The sequence below is a fragment of the Thamnophis sirtalis genome, unplaced genomic scaffold (genome assembly GCF_051295495.1).
Source record: "Thamnophis sirtalis isolate CommonGarterSnake01/CBP01778 unplaced genomic scaffold, rThaSir2_p1.2 scaffold_2, whole genome shotgun sequence".
Taxonomy (NCBI): Eukaryota; Metazoa; Chordata; class Lepidosauria; order Squamata; family Natricidae; genus Thamnophis; species Thamnophis sirtalis.
The window spans coordinates 36854901-36871501 of record NW_028261382.1 but is presented as its reverse complement, the minus strand read 5'-3'; the positions used below and the strand labels follow the sequence as shown (position 1 = coordinate 36871501).

General features: G+C 53.6%; 1 protein-coding gene across 4 annotated transcripts; it reads left to right on the top strand.

The window, feature by feature from the left end:
* Positions 1-354: 354 nt before the first annotated feature.
* GLT6D1 (glycosyltransferase 6 domain containing 1) lies at positions 355-16396 on the top strand. 4 transcript variants are annotated; one of them, XM_087704856.1, is made up of 6 exons: positions 355-739; positions 8249-8335; positions 8610-8678; positions 13046-13105; positions 13917-14054; positions 14198-16396. In XM_087704856.1, exons 2-6 carry the CDS (start codon positions 8282-8284, stop codon positions 14912-14914), a joined length of 1038 nt encoding a protein of 345 aa, XP_087560982.1. In that variant the 5' UTR covers positions 355-739; positions 8249-8281; the 3' UTR covers positions 14915-16396. The 4 variants fall into 4 exon arrangements, with proteins under 4 accessions (XP_087560982.1, XP_087560981.1, XP_087560980.1 ...); XM_087704855.1 differs by having other exon boundaries at positions 360-739; positions 14221-16396; XM_087704854.1 differs by lacking the exon at positions 355-739 and adding an exon at positions 2029-2240 and having other exon boundaries at positions 14221-16396.
* The last annotated feature ends 205 nt before the right edge of the window (positions 16397-16601 follow it).

Below are 16601 nucleotides of genomic sequence, written 5' to 3'. Positions count from 1 at the left end.
GCCTTCCGCAAGGCCACCAAGTCCTGGCTGTTCCAGCAGGCTGGGGGGGAGCTGAGAAGCATCTACCTCCACGGGAATTGTGAATGTTGGTTTTGTTTTTAATATGTTGTCTTTGTCTCGTTTCCCCCCTTTCCCTTGTCTTTTGTGAGCCGCCCGGAGTCCTCCGGGAGTGGGCGGCATACAAGAGAAATAAATAAATAAATAAATAAATAAATAAATAAATGTTAGGACCCCACAAATGCACTTTTCACCCTGCTTCCCCACCCCACCCCAATTGATTTTTTGAAAAAGGAGACCTGAATTAAACTCCTGCAACCACAAGTCCGAAGCACTACCTGCAAAGGTTGCTGTTTGCTTTCCTGCAAACATTGCTGTTTGCTATTTTGTGCCTTAGAAACATCTTTATGTCGGGATTAAGAGAACAAACAATTTCTTTTCTGTCTTTCTGCACTCTTTCAGTTACGGATTAGAAGGGCAGGACCAGGAAGAAGTTCTCTGCCATTGTCAGGAGGATAAAGCGCCCTTATTAAAAGGATTTAGGTTTAAAACACACTGCTGAACATTTTATAGGCCTTCCACAAGCATTTGAATCCTGCACACACCCAGGCGAGGCAGGGTATTCAAAGCAGACCACGAGGGAATTGGGAGGGGGGTGAGAGAGAATTTTAAAAAGGAGCCTTTCCCACAGCACCTTCTGTGCATTTTGGAAAGCCTTTGCGATGTCTGCGAGAGTTTGCAGGTGAGGTCAGGTGTTACAACCTCTGTGGGGAAGGCAGGTAGCCCTTCCTGTGGCTGCCGGGTGGGTGGGGAAACCTTCCCAGAGACCCCCACCCTACACGTCTTCCCCAGGGGGCCGACTTTGGAGACTTTGGATATGGGAATGCTTTTCCTTCCCAAGCTTAAATAGCCGTTCAGAGGTGGCTTGGAAATCTCAGATTCCCCAGATAAGCTTTGGAAAAGTTTTATCATCCATAAAGTAACCCCAATTGTTGGTTTAGTTTGGGTGGGGCACAGCCCCCTCCCAGCCCAATGCTCAGTATTCAAAATGAGAAAATCAATCGCCTGCTTTTCTTCTCCCACCACTCTCCTTTCCTTCCCTGAACATTTGAGCCTTTCCAAGCCATTGAGCTATCTGAGGACTGCGGGGGCAGGGGGGGTGGGGTTTCCTTGCGGTGAAAGATTTCAGCCCCGAAATTGCGGGGTTCAAAAGTTTGAAGTCATGGGGTTGTTGTCTTTTTCAGCTGCTGACTTTTTCGGTTTTGAGGGACAATGCAAGGGTTTAGGTTTGGCTTGGTTTATTAGATTTATATGCCACCCTTCTCCCAAGGACTCTTTTGGACATGTCCAAAAGAAACACATAGTACAAAAGTTAAAAAAAAAATTAAATAGAATATCCCAAACAAACCCAATTAGAATTGACAATAACATTTAAAAAAAATTCGAATTAAAATTAACAATGATCAATAATTTGTTTTGTTTTGTTCAGGCCAGGCTGGCTTGCTGGAAAAGCCAACTTTTTAGGGCGCGTCGGAAGGACCGGAGGTCGGGTTTTATTTGAAGCTCTGGGGGCAGCTCATTCCAGAGGGGGAAGAGGGGGGGAAGGATGGGCTCTAGATTAGGATTAGGAAAGCGAACTCTGATTGATCCCCGCTTCAGAAAGCGAATCATTTTAAGGCGAAACCATCTGGACATGAAGGAGCCTGTTCCTTTCCTTTTCAAGACCCCCCCTCCTTTCTTCCCCCGCGCCCCCGCCCAGGGATAATTGCCAGAAGCACCCCTCTCTTCTGCCTTGTCAAAACAGCATTTCTGAGCCAGAAACAAACGGCTCCACCTTCCCTCTCGCTATTCCCGGCCTCAGATTTATCGAGAGGAATTGCGTTCGCCAGTTTTCTGCAAGGAAAACAACAACAACGGGGAAACGTGGCAGGCAGCCTCAGGACTGGAAAAGAAGGAAACACTCCGAACTGGTTTTCCCGCGGGGCTCCGAGGCTCCGAGGCTGCCCAACTCCTGCCTTTCGAGCATTGCGCTCTTGCTCGGCTCCCGTGCGAGGCGCCTTCCGAACGATGCATCCAGAAGAGGAGAACCTTCCCGGGACAACAAAACAGGGCTTGGTTTTGGCAGGAAAAGCTGGAAGGGATTCGCTTGGTGCCAATCTGCCCACTTCGGCAGAATCGAGCCCTGTCTGTTATTTCTCCCCTCTATTTTTGCAACCCAAAGAGGTCAACTTCGCCGCCCTACGGTGCGTAAGTGGCTCTAAGAGTATTTTACTTGGAGGTGGAGGCTGTGCCTGCCCTCCGGCTTAGCAGCCGTTTCGGGGTTCTCCCCTGGTCCTCCGCCTGCTTTTGTGCTTTGGTTTCAAACGTGTTTAAGGAGTCGCTACGCCTGGGTTCTTGTCCCGTCCCGCTTGCTTTAGAAAAGCGGACTCTGTCCTCTCTGTCGCGCTCCTCTTCTTGAGAAACAGGCTGGGAGGTTCAAGGAAAGTTGCGTTGCTTCGTGGACAAACGCAGCCGCGATGGGAACAGAGGATGGAGGGAACTTGGCCGAGGGGTATTAAGACAGTGTTTCTCAACCTTGACAACTTGAAGTCCTGTGGACTTCAACTCCCAGAATTCCCCAGCCAGCTATGCTGGCTGGGGGATTCTGGGAGTTGAAGTCCACAGGACTTCAAGTTGCCAAGGTTGAGAAACACTGTATTAAGAGGCTGTGATGGAGAAAGGGGGCAAAATCCTCCTGCTGCAGAAGATGAGGCCTGTTTCCACAGCAGGAAGGGGAATTCAGAGCGGTAGAAGAGAGTCTTAAAAAGTTTGGAGATGGTTCCAGTTGCGTTTGATTTAGGGATCTGGGGGGGGGGGGGTGTTTTGAAATATGAAGTTATCCAAACAGTGCAAATGGTTTCAGAATTGGGGTAGGAAGAAGTGGAGGTCTTCCTTTTTTTTAAAAAAAAGGACAGAGTGGGTGGGTGGGCGAAAGACAGAGAGTTGCATGTTTCCCTCTTAAAACCTGCGTTTAGATGTCAGGATGCATTTGCCTCATTGGTAAACATGAGCTGTTGTTGTTTTTTTGCCCTCTCTGACAAAATCTGCATAAGAGCCGAGACCTTGGGGGGTTTCCAACCATGGGAACAGCTTCAAATGGCTGGAAATTTTGATCTTTTGAGAGGAAACTTGACTAATAAAATGGCCCACTAGGAAAACCTTTTTAAAAAAAGTATTGGTATTGGTATTTTATTATTTGTATGCCGCCAACAGTCACTCGTGCCCTTGTGACCTCTAAGCTGGAATACTGCAATGTGCTCTACATGGGGCAGCCCTTGAAGAGCATTCGGCGACTTCAGCTTGTCCAGAATGCAGCCACGCGAGCGATCGTGGGTGCGCCTCGATTCACCCACGTAACACCTATCCTCCACGAGCTGCACTGGCTGCCTGTTGGTCTCCGGATTCGCTTCAAGGTGCTAGTTGTCACCTACAAAGCCCTTCATGGTATTGGACCTGGGTACTTGAGAGACCGCCTGCTGCCAATTACCTCCACTAGACCGATTAGATCCCACAGACTGGGCCTCCTCCGAATTCCATCAGCCTCCCAGTGTCGACTGGCGACTACCTGGAGGAGGGCCTTCTCTGTGGCTGCTCCGACCCTTTGGAACGAACTCCCCGTGGAGATTCGTACCCTCACCACCCTCCAGGCCTTCCGCATAGCCCTTAAGACCTGGCTGTTCCGACAGGCCTGGGGCTAAAGACTTGCAGCCCCACTCCGAATGGTATGATTGTTGTGTTTTTTAACTGTGTATGTCTTTATATTTTGTAATTTTGTTTGTTTCCCCCTCCCTTGAATTGTGAGCCGCCCTGAGTCCCTTTCAGGGAAAAGGGTGGCATACAAATAAAGTAAATTCAAATTCAAATTCAAATTCTCCGGGAGGACTCAGGGCGGCGAACAATTCAAAGGGGAAAAAAAGGGGGAACATAAAAGACAAAATACAAATAATAAAAGTAAACAACAGTCGCACAACCATACATGTCGAGAGGGGAGGGAACTCATCACCCCCAGGCCTGCCGGCAAAGCCAGGTTTTGACGGCTTTTCGGAAGGCCTGGAGAGAGGTGAGGGTCCGAATCCCTGCGGGGAGTTCATTCCAGAGGGCGGGAGCTGCCACAGAGAAGGCCCTCCCCCCGGGTAATAGCCAGGTGGCATTGGCTGGTAGATGGCACCCGGAGGAGGCCGACCCTGTGAGATCTAATGGGTCTGTGGGAGGCAATTGGTGTGAGGAAATAAAACCTGCAGATATGTTTTAGTTCCATTTCTCCCTTCACCTCCCTGGCCCTCCTAGTTGTGGGTCTCCAGCCCACCGTCCTGCTGGTTGGAGAGGGGGCTGGGCCAAGGGACTTTCAGGGCTGGGGGCTAAGACAGACAGAAGGGGCGAATGGAAGCGACTCAGCCAAGGAGCTTCCATACTCTTTAAGTGGGGGGGGGGGAACTAAAGCAAAGACCTTGGGGAGAGGGTGGCCCAGCCAGCCCTCAAAAGAAACACCTCTGGAACCTTCCTGCTGTTGCCTGGAATCAGCTACCCCCAGAGGTCCAGACCTTACCCACTCTCATGGCCTTCAGGAAAACTGGCTGTTCCGGCAGGCCTGGGGCTGTTGACCTTATTGTTAAGGTCCAGCCCCGATTAGAACGAATGCGTGTTGTGAATTTTAAACTATCCTTTTCTTATTTTCTTTTCTTTTTTCTTTCCTTCTTTGTAAGCCTCCCGGAGTCCTTCGGGATTGGGCGGCATATAAATATAATAAATAATAATAATAAAAAAATAAGGCCAAGTAAATGGGCCCAAGACTTGCTGGCCAATCAATTGATGGTGGGGGTCTTTTTATTACTCTGGTTCGCCTCATTCAAAGGCCAGATATCTGGATGATCCAGGAGCGTTTTTATGGCCCCAATTTCTCAGCTGGTATTGCAGGCAGAGCTGGCTCTGAAGGCCCAATTGCTTCCCCCCACCCCCTGCGCTCTTGCCCCCCAGGCCTAGAAGGGAGTCTGGAAAGGACCATGGTCCCCCAAGTCAGCATCTCTTCTGGGGAGCCCCCATTTCCCTGACTGCTTCATCCTATTCCCCCAACAGCTTGGGCCGGGCAACTGAAAAATGGCAGTCAAAAAAATAGGATTTTGCACTTGCCGTTTCTGCCCTTTGGAGCTGCTTCAGGAGGCCAAAAAAAAAAAAGGGAAAACAAACCCAGAAATAATTTTGACTTCTGCTGCATTGAGTCATTCCTACTTAAGTTACTCACTTGTCTGCTGCTCTGATAATGCTACATTAACAATGGCATTATCGCAGATCACCTTGGCAGGTACAGTACGTGACTGCTGCACGCTTGTGTATTTCAAGCCAATATTTGCACACCTGAATTCCTGCCACCTTTGCCGTCACTTTCAGGGTCTGGAAGGCTCCAAGAGGAACGTGGGGCACAGCTCCCTGACTCCCCCCCCCACTCTAAGTCCTGGGCAATTAAGCCCCCGAGCCCCTCAAGGAATCGGTTTTTAGGGAGCCTGGAGGTAAAGGGGCAGCTGCTCCTAGAGCAGTGTTTCCCAAACTTGGCAACTTTAAGACTTAAGCTTAAGATTAAACTTAAGTTTAAGCTTAAGACTTAAGCTTAAGACTTTAAGCTCGAGCTGGCTGGAGAATTCTGGGAGTTGAAGTCCACAAGTCTTAAAGTTGCCAAGTTTGGGAAACACTGTCCTAGAGGCAGAGGCCTTCCTTTTGCCCATCTGATCAGAAGGAAAGATTTGCCACCAGGAAAGCAGTTTGATTTATTTGGAGGAGGCTGGGTGAACCTCGCCAAAACACGAAGGCTGCTGAGTGTTAGACCTCAGATGAGTCACATCCTGCCAACATGATTTATATTCAAACGGAAGGGGCCTTCAAGGTGGACTCAGGTGAAGGGCCTGGGTGTAAAAGCATGCCTGGCTTGAGTCCAGAGCAGTGTTTCTCAACCTTGGCAACTTGAAGATGTCCGGACTTCAACTCCCCAGAATTCCCCAGCCAGCGAATGCTGGCTGGAGAATTCTGGGGAGTTGAAGTCCGGACATCTTCAAGTTGCCAAGGTTGAGAAACACTGGTCCAGAGGTTTCAAAGGCAGCCCCCCAAAAACCACGACATTTCAGTTTCTGCTCACATTCAGAGTTCTTCCTTGGAAGGGGGAAAAACGGGGGATATTTTTCCAGGTGAATTTGAGCAGGGTTAGGATTTAGCCCAAATCCAACTCTCCCTTCCCAGCCCTCTGCCAACAATCAACCCCCATCTCTCTCCAGGAGAGGCACGAGGGGCGAGGGAGAAGGGCCCCAAGCTGGGCCCCAGGCAAGGGAGGGAGCATGGCTGGCCTCCTGTGATGGCCGAATCTGCCGGGCTGGCACAACACTGGAGAGGAATGGATGCCCAAAGGTGGAGGAAGGAGACCACTGAGCAAAGGATAGCATTACGAGGATGCGGCCGAAGGGTCCCGACCTCCCCACTTGGAGGGCCCCGAATAGGTGAAGGGCTGGTGCAGCTGCCCAGGTGAAAGGGCCATATATATGCTCAAAGAGAGGCTTTTAGGGGATGGCAACATGCTGTGTGTTGGTACGTCGGCTACCAACAGAAATGTATAACCGACAATGACTTATTTTGGGCCAAAGACAAAGGTGGCCTCATGTTAGCTTGATCTGGAACCTTGGAGGACGGCGGAACGTGCCCCCCCCCATAAGGTCAACTGGCAAGCCAAGGAAAGGAGGGAGGGAGGGAGAAAAGGAGGGAGGGTCTGGCTAGGAAGCTCTTGGCCAAGGAAGCCCAAAGGCAGCCACAGCATCAACCTATCAGAACACTTCTGAATGGCAGTTTAGAATTGAGGGGTTTAAAATGCCTTCTGTGGTCTCTGAGCCGAGGTGGCGCAGTGGTTAAATGCAGCACTGCAGGCTACTTCAGCTGACTGCAGTTCAGCAGTTCGGCTGTTCTAATCTCACCGGCTCAGGGTTGACTCAGCCTTCCATTCTTCCGAGGTGGGTGAAATGAGGACCCGGATTGTTGTTGGGGGCCATATGCTGACTCTGTAAACCGCTTAGAGAGGGCTGAAAGCCCTAGGAAGCGGTATATAAGTCTAACTGCTAAGTCTAACTGAATGCTAAGTCTCTGGGCATCCTTGGTCTTTCTCAGCAGGCAACCTGCTTTTTCCCAGGCGTGGGTTCAGGCTCGCCGCAGATAACCTCCCCTCCGAGCTTGTTGTAGATGTTGGGGGGTAAAACCAGGGAGTCTCCCCCTCTTTTGGAAGGCCGCAAGAGCTTCTGCAGAGGCAAAGGGGTCGGGTGGGAAGGGGGATTCCCTGCCCCCCATTGAGCAGCCACAAAGCGGAGTCTCTGGCTGGGCTGGGATCTCTGTGTTTGGCTCAAAGAGCAGCTGCCTCCTTCTGTCCCTCCGTTCCTCCTGGGGGAAGCCAAACATGTCCGGCTTCCCACCTCCAAGTCTTCTTAAAGTCAGCCGAGACTCCAGGCTGTCCTTTGCCTTCGGGAGACAGAGATACTTGCGGTAGCTTGCCCCAGTGGCTGAGCGACCGACCATTGGGTTTTCCATGGGATCCCCTGAGGCCGCCTCGAAGGTCCCCGCTGGTCAGGGACGCGGCAAAAGTGCCATCCGGGGTTGGGTCTGTAGAGGCCAAAGGTGGCTCCTGGAAGGGGAGGTTCTCCCTGGGAAAGAGGAGGCGCAGAAGAAAACGAGGGTGTGGAGTGGGGGGGGGGGAAGTTTCCCAAATCTTTCTGAAGGTGGAGCAGGGCAGAGCCGTGCCAGGCCCTTAAATGCAGCTGGAGGGAACAGATGGTGCCAGGGAGCCAGGCACACCAAAGCTTACCTCCCATGTTGACGGAGGTCAAGGTATTGCTCAGATCTCCTCCGGGGTTTGCCACACAGCCTTCCCCAAGGCAGGGGAAGGTAATTCACCTGTGGGACTGCAGCTCCCATCCTCCCCAGCCAGCGAGGCTCGGGATGTGTTGGGGAGTCAGATATTGAGGGTGGCTGGTTTCAGGCTCCCAAGGGCAGGGCTCCCTTGAGTGGCCTTTTCCGTCGTAGGGAAGTGAATCCACGGGGCGAATTTTCTGCCTTCGCTGGAGATGGGTCCCCTGGGAAGGAAGGCTGGGCTGCCCCACCTCCCCCTCCCCGATCAGCGGCCGGGCTTCGGTCTGGGAATACAGGAAGGCAGCTGAGAGTAACCCCTGGCTCTCTCTTTCTTTCCATCAAGGATGAACCTGTCTCAAGGAAAGGCCGTTCTCTTATGGATGTTCTTGCTCGCTCTTTTCTCGCTGGCCTTTTTCACCTACCTGGACAGGTAAGAAATCCAGGGCCCTTGAAATGCCAACGGAGTTTACTGTTCTTGCAAGGGAAGGTGCTCCACCAACTTCTTTTGCAACCTTCCTTTCTATTGCGCCCGATTCCCATCACCCGTTTAAGGCAGACTCACCCGGGAACGTCTGTTCCCTTCCTTTGGAGCCCAACAAGGAAGAGAATCAAGGATTCCCATCATTGCTTGCCAGTAAATCTGGGGCAATCAACCCCCCTGGAGCAGCCGAGGCTTCACTAATGTGAGACAATGAACCTTACAGATCCAAAAGCTGGAAGAAACCTGGAGAAACCCAGACCAGGCAACCCCCGCGGCAGAGACCGGGCACAGGGTGAGTTTGGTGGAGAGAAGCGCCAGGAGGATGGGTGGCCCCGATGCCTTCACTCAGAAGCCCAGCCTGTGGCACATCAGAACAGCTTTCCGTTGGGGGGGGGGAATGGATCAGGCCTGCGCTTTCCATGCAGCATTTCAACAGCCGAGATCCGCTCCCAAATTGTTACATAAAGCTCCACACGCACCACCAATGTGAAATCTCACACTCCCGAACTCTTGATGGTGCAACGCATTCCCTCTGGTGTGTGTGTGTGTGTCTATGTTGGGGTGACGGAACCAGGAGAAGTTCTCCTCTGCCAAATTGAAAGGCGGTTCGGTTGCAGCTTTCCCGTGATCCAACTCCTTAAACCAAAGACCGGCCCCCGGGTTGGCTGCAGGGGTCATAACGGCCCCTCCACCATGGAGGAGACCATAGGAGGAAGGGAAGGGGGATGGTGTGTGTGTGTGTGTGTAAACAGAGGGGTTGCATAGCAACCTCAGCGGTTGCTTCCTCTCCAGAAAAGCCCCATGTCTCCCCCTGCTTGTCCTGAGACCGTCCAGATGTCTTGGACAAGAGTTCAAGAGTTCCGGGGCAATTCTCAGCCAGGCCCAAGCCCCACATCAGGTTGGGTTTCTGGGAGCTCCAGGCCAACCTGCGCATTTGTAGGGCATCGCGGAAGGTTTCCAGAGCCAGAACCTCCCGGCCCCACCTGGGCATGGAGATAGCCGGGAGCTTCTGAAGAACGCAAGAGTTTTGCCCACGAATGGGCACCCTGCCAGCCATTTCTTTCTTTCTTTCTTCTTTCCTTCCTTCCTTCCTTCCTTCCTTCCTTCCTTCCTTCCTTCTTTCTTTCTTTCTTTCTTTCTTCTTTCTCTTTCTTTCCTTCCTTCCTCCTTCCTCCTTCCTTCCTTCTTTCTTCTTTCTCCTTCCTTCCTTCCTTCCTTCCTTCCTTCCTTCTTTCCTTCTTTCTTTCTTTCTTTCTTTCTTTCTTTCTTTCTTTCTTTCTTTCTTTCTTTCTTTCTTTCTTTCTACGATTTATAGGCCGCCCAATCCTGGAGGACTCCGGGTGGCTTACAAACAAAGAAAAAAAAAAGTAATAAAAAATGAAAATAAAAACAGGTTAAAATCAACATACATACATTCGTTTTAATCGGGGCTGGAACCTCAACAATAAGGTCAACAGCCCCAGGCTGTGGGAATAGCCAGGTTTTTACAGCTTTTCTGAAGGCCATGAGAGTGGGCGAGGTCCGGATTTCTGGGGGTAGCTCGTTCCAAAGGGTCGGAGCCGCCACAGAGAAGGCTCTCCTCCGGGGGCCCGCCAGCCGACATTGTCTGGCTGATGGCATCTGAAGGAGGCCCACCCTGTGGGATCTCACCGGCCGTTGGGAGGTATGTGGCAGGAGGCGGTCTCGCAGGTACGCTGGCCTTAAGCCTAGGCCAGCTGCCCTTTATTTGCCTCCGATGTACGCACTAACTCCTCTTCCACTCCCAGAGGGACTGGTAACTTTGGCATGCGGCTGACAATCACTGCGCAACAGGAAACTTACTCCATAGCGGGCTTTCAAGCATGGAAAACGGGTGCTGGGATGCAAATAGCATAAGCTCGATGCCAGCGAGGCTCCCCACCACACCCAGGTGATGCCAGGAAGCCCCGTTTTCAGGGGAAGGAGATTGTATAGACCAGTGTTTCTCAACCTTGGCCACTTGAAGATGTCCGGACTTCAACTCCCAGAATTCCCCAGCCAGCGAATGCTGGCTGGGGAATTCTGGGAGTTGAAGTCCGGACATCTTCAAGTGGCCAAGGTTGAGAAACACTGGTATAGAGGCTATACACCTTCACTTCTTCCTGCAGGTGGCAGCAGAGTGCTGCCCCCCCTCCTCAGCCTGGGGAGGGGGGATCAGTCCTGTCCCCTGCCAAGCCAGGCCCAGCCATGTAGAGAGAAGCAGTTACTTAAAAGGTCAGATGACCCCGAGATTGTCAGATTGTTTGTTCTCCTTTCCGCAGGGAGGAGAAAGGGACGGACAGCATCAGCTCCCCGTAAGTCCCCTGCCCGTCGTCGCTCTGGCTGGCTCCGGTTGGCTTGTGGCACTGCCTACCTCCCGAAATGAGTCACGGCTCTCCTCGCGGGTGCTTGCCAGGCAGAATGAGGGCATTTTACCTCCCCGGGATTTAGGGATCCAGCCTCAGGTGGCCTTTCTTGCAACGGCTCCTTCCCCCTTTCCTTGATTGGGCCGCTGCATTTTGCCCTGGCACCCTGGACCCGCTGAGCCCCACAGAAGAGCCAGAAAAGAGAGCAAATCTTTGCCTCGCTCAGCGAGAGGCGGGTCTGAAGTAGCCCTGTGGGGAGGGGGCCTGCAGCCCAGATTAGCAGGGGATGAGGGGATGCCTGGGGCACGGGGGTGGCCGGAGAGCGGGCAAGGCACAGCGTGTCTCATTGGATGCTTTCGCCCAGCGCTTTCAAAACAGCTGCCATCTGCTTCTGCGTAACCCTCCTCCCGCTGGCATGTGGGCCAAGGCTCCTTCCACCAGGCGCTGCCCAAGGGAGCAACCAGCAGTCCCGATTCTCTCCTGGGCATCCTCCTTCCTTAAAGAGTGAAAGTGGCCGATGGCCAGCTGCCCTTTATTTGCCTCTGGTGTACGCACTAACCGCTCTTCCACACCCAGAGGGACTGGTAACTTTGGCACGTGGCTGACAATCACTGAGGAGCTTTGCGCAACAGGAAGCTTTCTCCATAGCGGGCTTTCAAGCATGGAAAACGGGTGCTGGGATGCAAATAGCATAAGCTCGATGCCAGCGAGGCTCCCCACCCCACCCAGGTGATGCCAGGAAGCCCCGTTTTCAGGGGAAGGAGATTGTATAGAGCAGTGTTTCTCAACCTTGGCCACTTGAAGATGTCCGGACTTCAACTCCCAGAATTCCCCAGCCAGCATTCGCTGGCTGGGGAATTCTGGGAGTTGAAGTCCAGACATCTTCAAGTGGCCAAGGTTGAGAAACACTGGTATAGAGGCTACACACCTTCACTTCTTCCTGCAGGTGGCAGCAGAGTGCTGCTCCCCCTCCTCAGCCTGGGGAGGGGGATCAGTCCCGTGTCCTGCCAAGCCAGGCCCAGCCCTCAGGCTTACTGAGGTCCACTTTCCCCAACTCTTGCCCAGCAGACAGACACACCACCCCCCCCAGGTAGCCATGCCAGATTCCCGCCTCCCCTGCAGTATAGTTCAACTCCCGGAAGCCACATTGCAACATTGGCTAAATAGTTTCCTTGGCACCAAATTATTTCATCTACAGGTCAGGGATCGGAGCCAAAAGCGAGCACAGAAGCATTCCTTTGATTGAAGGAAAGCCAACAGAACAAGGAGAAAAACAATGAAGTCGAGAATTGAAGGGCCCTTTGATGGTTTTGTGGGTTTTAAAGAAAAAAAACTCGGCTGCCTTGATTGACAGCCGACGGCGACAGGATACGCTTGCATATTCCTGGTTTCCTAGGAAGGTGGCAGACCAAGCGGGTCCGTGTGAAAGCCACACGCTGTGTGTGTGTGTGTGTGTGTGTGTGTGTGTGTGTGTGTGGCTGTAGAGCCTCTCCGCCATCACAGTTGTCCCAAAAGTGGTTAGGGTGCAGTACTGCAGGCCACTTCAGCTGACTGTTATCTGAAGTTCAGCAGTTCAAATCTCACCGGCTCAAGGTTGACTCAGCCTTCCCTCCTTCCGAGGTGGGTGAAATGAGGATCCAGACTGTGGGGGCGATGTGCTGACTCTGTAAACCGCTTAGAGAGGGCTGAAAGCCCTATGAAGCGGTAGATAAGTCTAACTGCTATTGCTATTGCTAAAGAAAAAGAAAGAGAGGAGAGAGAAAGAAAAAGAGAGAAAGAAAGAGAGAGAGAGAAAGAGAGAGAGAAAAAGAGAGAGAGGAGAGAGAAAGAGAGAGAATGAAAAAGAGAGAGAAAAAGGGAGAAAGAAAGAGAAAGTGAGGAAAGAGAAAGAAAAAGAGCCGAGGTGGCACAGTGGTTAGGGTGCAGCACTGCAGGCCACTTCAGCTGACTGTTATCTGCAGTTCGGCGGTTCAAATCTCACCGGCTCAGGGTTGACTCAGCCTTCCATCCTTCCGAGGTGGGTGAAATGAGGACCCAGACTGGGGGGGCGATATGCTGACTCTGTAAACCGCTTAGAGAGGGCTGAAAGCCCTATGAAGCGGTATATAAGTCTAACTGCTATTGCTATTGCTATTTTCCTAAAGACAGCTGGAGAACTGAAGAAGCTTCTTAGATGAGAAGCGAAACATTTTCAAGGAAAGGGAGGGGAGAAACCCCCCCCCCAAGAAAGTCTAGTTGCCTTTTGGAAAAGCATCCCTGCTGGGCTGCCTTCCGACTCCTTCCTCCTTCCTTACAGAGATGCCAATTCAACCAAGGAACCGAGAGGGATTCCGCTGAGCAGCTGGTTTCACCCAAGGTCAGAGGCTCATTTGGAGCTGAAACTCAGGCGGGGGCCGCATTGACTGGGCTTCCTCCAGACTTCCCCTTTCCCCACCCCCACCCTCCCGCCAAAGGCAGAAGTCCCCGGGAGACGAGGGCTTTTTAACCCCCAGTGGGAAACTCCTTGGGGGAGGCTTCCAGGGGCTCAGAATCCCCCCCCCCCCAGGAGCAAAAGTGCAGCTGCTGTGCATCTCCCCAGCTGGCCCAAGACCCAGCCGGAGCTCCTCACGCCTGCAAACCCAGAGCTGAAGGCTAAGCAGGAGGCCTTCTGCCCGTCTCCTGGGCAAAAACCCCACCAGGGTCCTTCCGCCCGAAGTGCCGGGCACCAGGGGAGGCTGCTCAGCTGGAAGAGGCGACCGACGCTCACCCCGATCGGGCCTGGCCTGGAAGCCCAGTCAGCTGAAAATAGCCCACTCAAATGAAAGGATCTGTTTTGCTTTGCTTTCATTAAATCCCCGAGGAGAAGGAGGAGGAAGTTTCCCAAACATCTGGATCCAATTAGCACGCTGAAAGGCCAAACATTTCCCGCTTCCGGACACTCCCTGCTAAACATTTTAAACATGAGGCTGGAGAGCTGCAGCCAAACACCCCCATTTCCTTCGGCCTGGAATTTCAGACCGGAGGCTCCCTGCCATCCCCTCTCCAGTAGGGAAAAATGGGGGACCCCTGCTGGCCCAGTTTCCCCCCCCCTTTCTGGAAGGCTGCTTTGGAGGGATGGAGGGGCTGAGTGAGAGTCAGCTGATCCCAAGATGACCAGGCAGGGACCCTCATCTGTCTTCTCTTTCCAGCGCACGGACAGAGGTGCCCACGCTGAGCCCGTGGTCAGCCCCCATCGTGTGGGACGGGACATTCGAAAGCGCCACCCTCCATTATCACTACAGGCGGCAGAAGGTCACCGTGGGACTGAGCGTTTTCGCCATTGGGAAGTAAGTGCCGCGTCCAGCCTGACACGGCTGAGGAGGAGACGGCCAGAGAGGACCGTCCAAGGACTTCGGCCCCCATGGACTGAGGGCTGAGTTGGGGAGGGGGTAGAACCTGCAGCAACTGGGGGGAGGCCCCCTCATCCCAGCCGCCTTCGCTTTCCCCATCCAGGTACTTGGACAAATACTTGAAGGACTTCTTGGTTTCCGCCAACTCCTTCTTCATGGCGGGCCAGAAGGTCATCTTCTACATCGTTGTCGATGACCTCTCCAAGGTGCCCGAGGTCAGGCTGGCCCCCCAGCGGACGCTGAAGCTCTTCCGGGTGGAGCAGCACGACCGCTGGCAGGACATCAGCATGATGAGGATGAGGACCATCGCGGAGCTGATCGAAGAGACCATCCGCTTCGAGGTGGACTTCCTCTTCTGCATGGACGTCGACCAGATCTTCCAGAGCCACTACGGGGTGGAGGCCCTGGGCACGTCCGTGGCCCAGATCCACGCCTGGTTTTACAACAGGGACCGGAGCCATTTCACCTACGAGAGGCGCCCCGAGTCGGCTGCTTACATCTCCTACGACGAGGGGGACTACTACTACCACGGAGCGGTCTTTGGGGGCACGCCGCTGCAGGTGCTGAACCTCACCCGCCAATGCTACCAGGGCATTCTGCAGGACAAGGAGCGGGAGGTGGAGGCCATCTGGCACGACGAGAGCCACCTCAACAGGTACTTCCTGCTCAACAAGCCCACCAAGCTGCTCTCCCCGGAGTACTGCTGGGACTACAAGATCGGCTTGGACCAGAACATCCATAACATCAAGCTGTCCTGGAAGCCTAAAGAATACCACCAGGTCAGAGGCAACTCTTGACCTGCCCCAAGGCCTTGCGCGGACCAGAGCTGGCTTGCAGCCATGGACACATGGGCCTCACTCCCTCACCCCCTGCAGAAGAAGAGGGCACAGCTGGGGGCACAGCTGGCAACGGAAGCGTCCAGCTGCCTTCGGGCACCTCCCACAGCCCCCTTCGTTTCCCTCGACATCGGGCCTCTGTGAGTCCCTCTCTGTTCTCCCACGTTATGCAGGACAACCTGTGGTGGGGCTCCCTTCCTCTTGCTCTGAGAGAGAAGCGGAGCTGGGCCTCATCGAGGCTTCAACCTCCCTCTGCCTTTCAGCCCCAGAACAAGGGAATGTAGACCAAACACCTCGGGCCTCCCCCATCCTTCCTTTGAGATTTTGCACCGGTTCTCCAACTTTGGGGGGCATGGAACTTTTCTGCTCCCCCCCTCAAGTGGCCGGGTTTGCGAGACTGCCCTTCTTCCTTGGCAAAGCTCCTGTCAGGCACGCAGAGACCGTCCCTGGTGAGCCCAAGATAGGGCACCAGGCCAGGGCAGGATTTCACCCCACACAGGAAGGGAAGTCAGGGATGGGAAGCAAGAGGACACCCCCTCCCACACACAGGAATCCAGGAGGTGGCCAATGTTGACACAGCAGGAAGCCCCCAGGCCCTCTTTTCAGATCCTCCAGATCTCCTGGGGGAATCTCCTCCGATGGGCTTCAGGGAGCCACGCTAAGCCGATGGGTCAGGATCTCCTGGCTTTCTCCTCCCCAAAGCTTTGTTTTCCAAAATGGGGATTCCCCCCACCCCACCTGTGGACAAATATGCAGGTAGAAACACACCAGGTGGGTATTTGTCCTTCCAGCTCACCCAAGTTGGCGGAACAAAAGCTCTGCTTTTTGTTCCTGTGCCGCTCCAGAGGACGGAGGGGGGTGCTTTGTCCCGCTGGCACCTGCCAAGGTGCCCGACTCCCCTTTTGTTTGTTGAAACACCTGCCTGCCGGCTCCCTTTCCGAGCTCATTTGCACACGCCGTGTCCTGCTGTGCCTCGCCTGCGTTGGTGGGCTCTAAAATTAGATGTCGGCCCTTCCGTCCGTCCTTTCCCTTTTATAGCTTAAAGACGGGCTTCTCCTCGCCCCTGTGGGCACAAAGATTCGGCCTGGCCTGCATGGGGACGCTGTGTGAGCTAAAGAGGGAACTCAAGTCCTGGGGCTGCCCCACAGAACTCTCTATGCAGCCAAACGGAGCCTCCCGGAGGACTCAGGGGCTCCGGTTTCAGAAGTGGGACGTATTTTGCAGGTCCAAGCATGCCAGGGGTTGGCACGGGGAGGGGGGGGGGCTCCGCCTTGTTTCAGCACACACAAATACGCCCACCGTCAACCGAGAGATTTATGAAATGGTTGTACTTCGTGCAGGTTGGTAGGCCTGGAAACCAGGCTGCCCTAACCGCTTTTGGAAATCGGTACCTTTGTTGATTTATTGCCTTGTAAATGACAAGAAAATACATTCGAAACCTTGTTTTGGCAAGTCTTTTGACGTGCGGTTGAGCGGGGAGGAGGGTGGCTAGAACATCCCAGGCCTCACCCTCAGAGGAGGAGGAAGAGCCTGAAGCCAAAGCAGGTTTGAATATCAAAGGGGCGGGGGGGGGGGGAGAAGTGAGCCACAGCTGTCTTGTGTGGGTCTCCGGCACCATTATGGGGAGCCCCCTGCCCCCCAGGAAGGA

What these genes read in the sequence shown, in the direction of transcription:
- GLT6D1 (XM_087704854.1), top strand. Translation starts at nt 2,065, where the DNA reads ATGCATCCAGAAGAGGAGAACCTTCCCGGGACAACAAAACAGGGCTTG. An exon ending in GTCAACTTCGCCGCCCTACG is followed by an intron (nt 2,241 to 8,248) that starts GTGCGTAAGTGG and finishes CTTTCCATCAAG; the next exon opens with GATGAACCTGTCTCAAGGAA. An exon ending in AGCAGCTGGTTTCACCCAAG is followed by an intron (nt 13,106 to 13,916) that starts GTCAGAGGCTCA and finishes TTCTCTTTCCAG; the next exon opens with CGCACGGACAGAGGTGCCCA.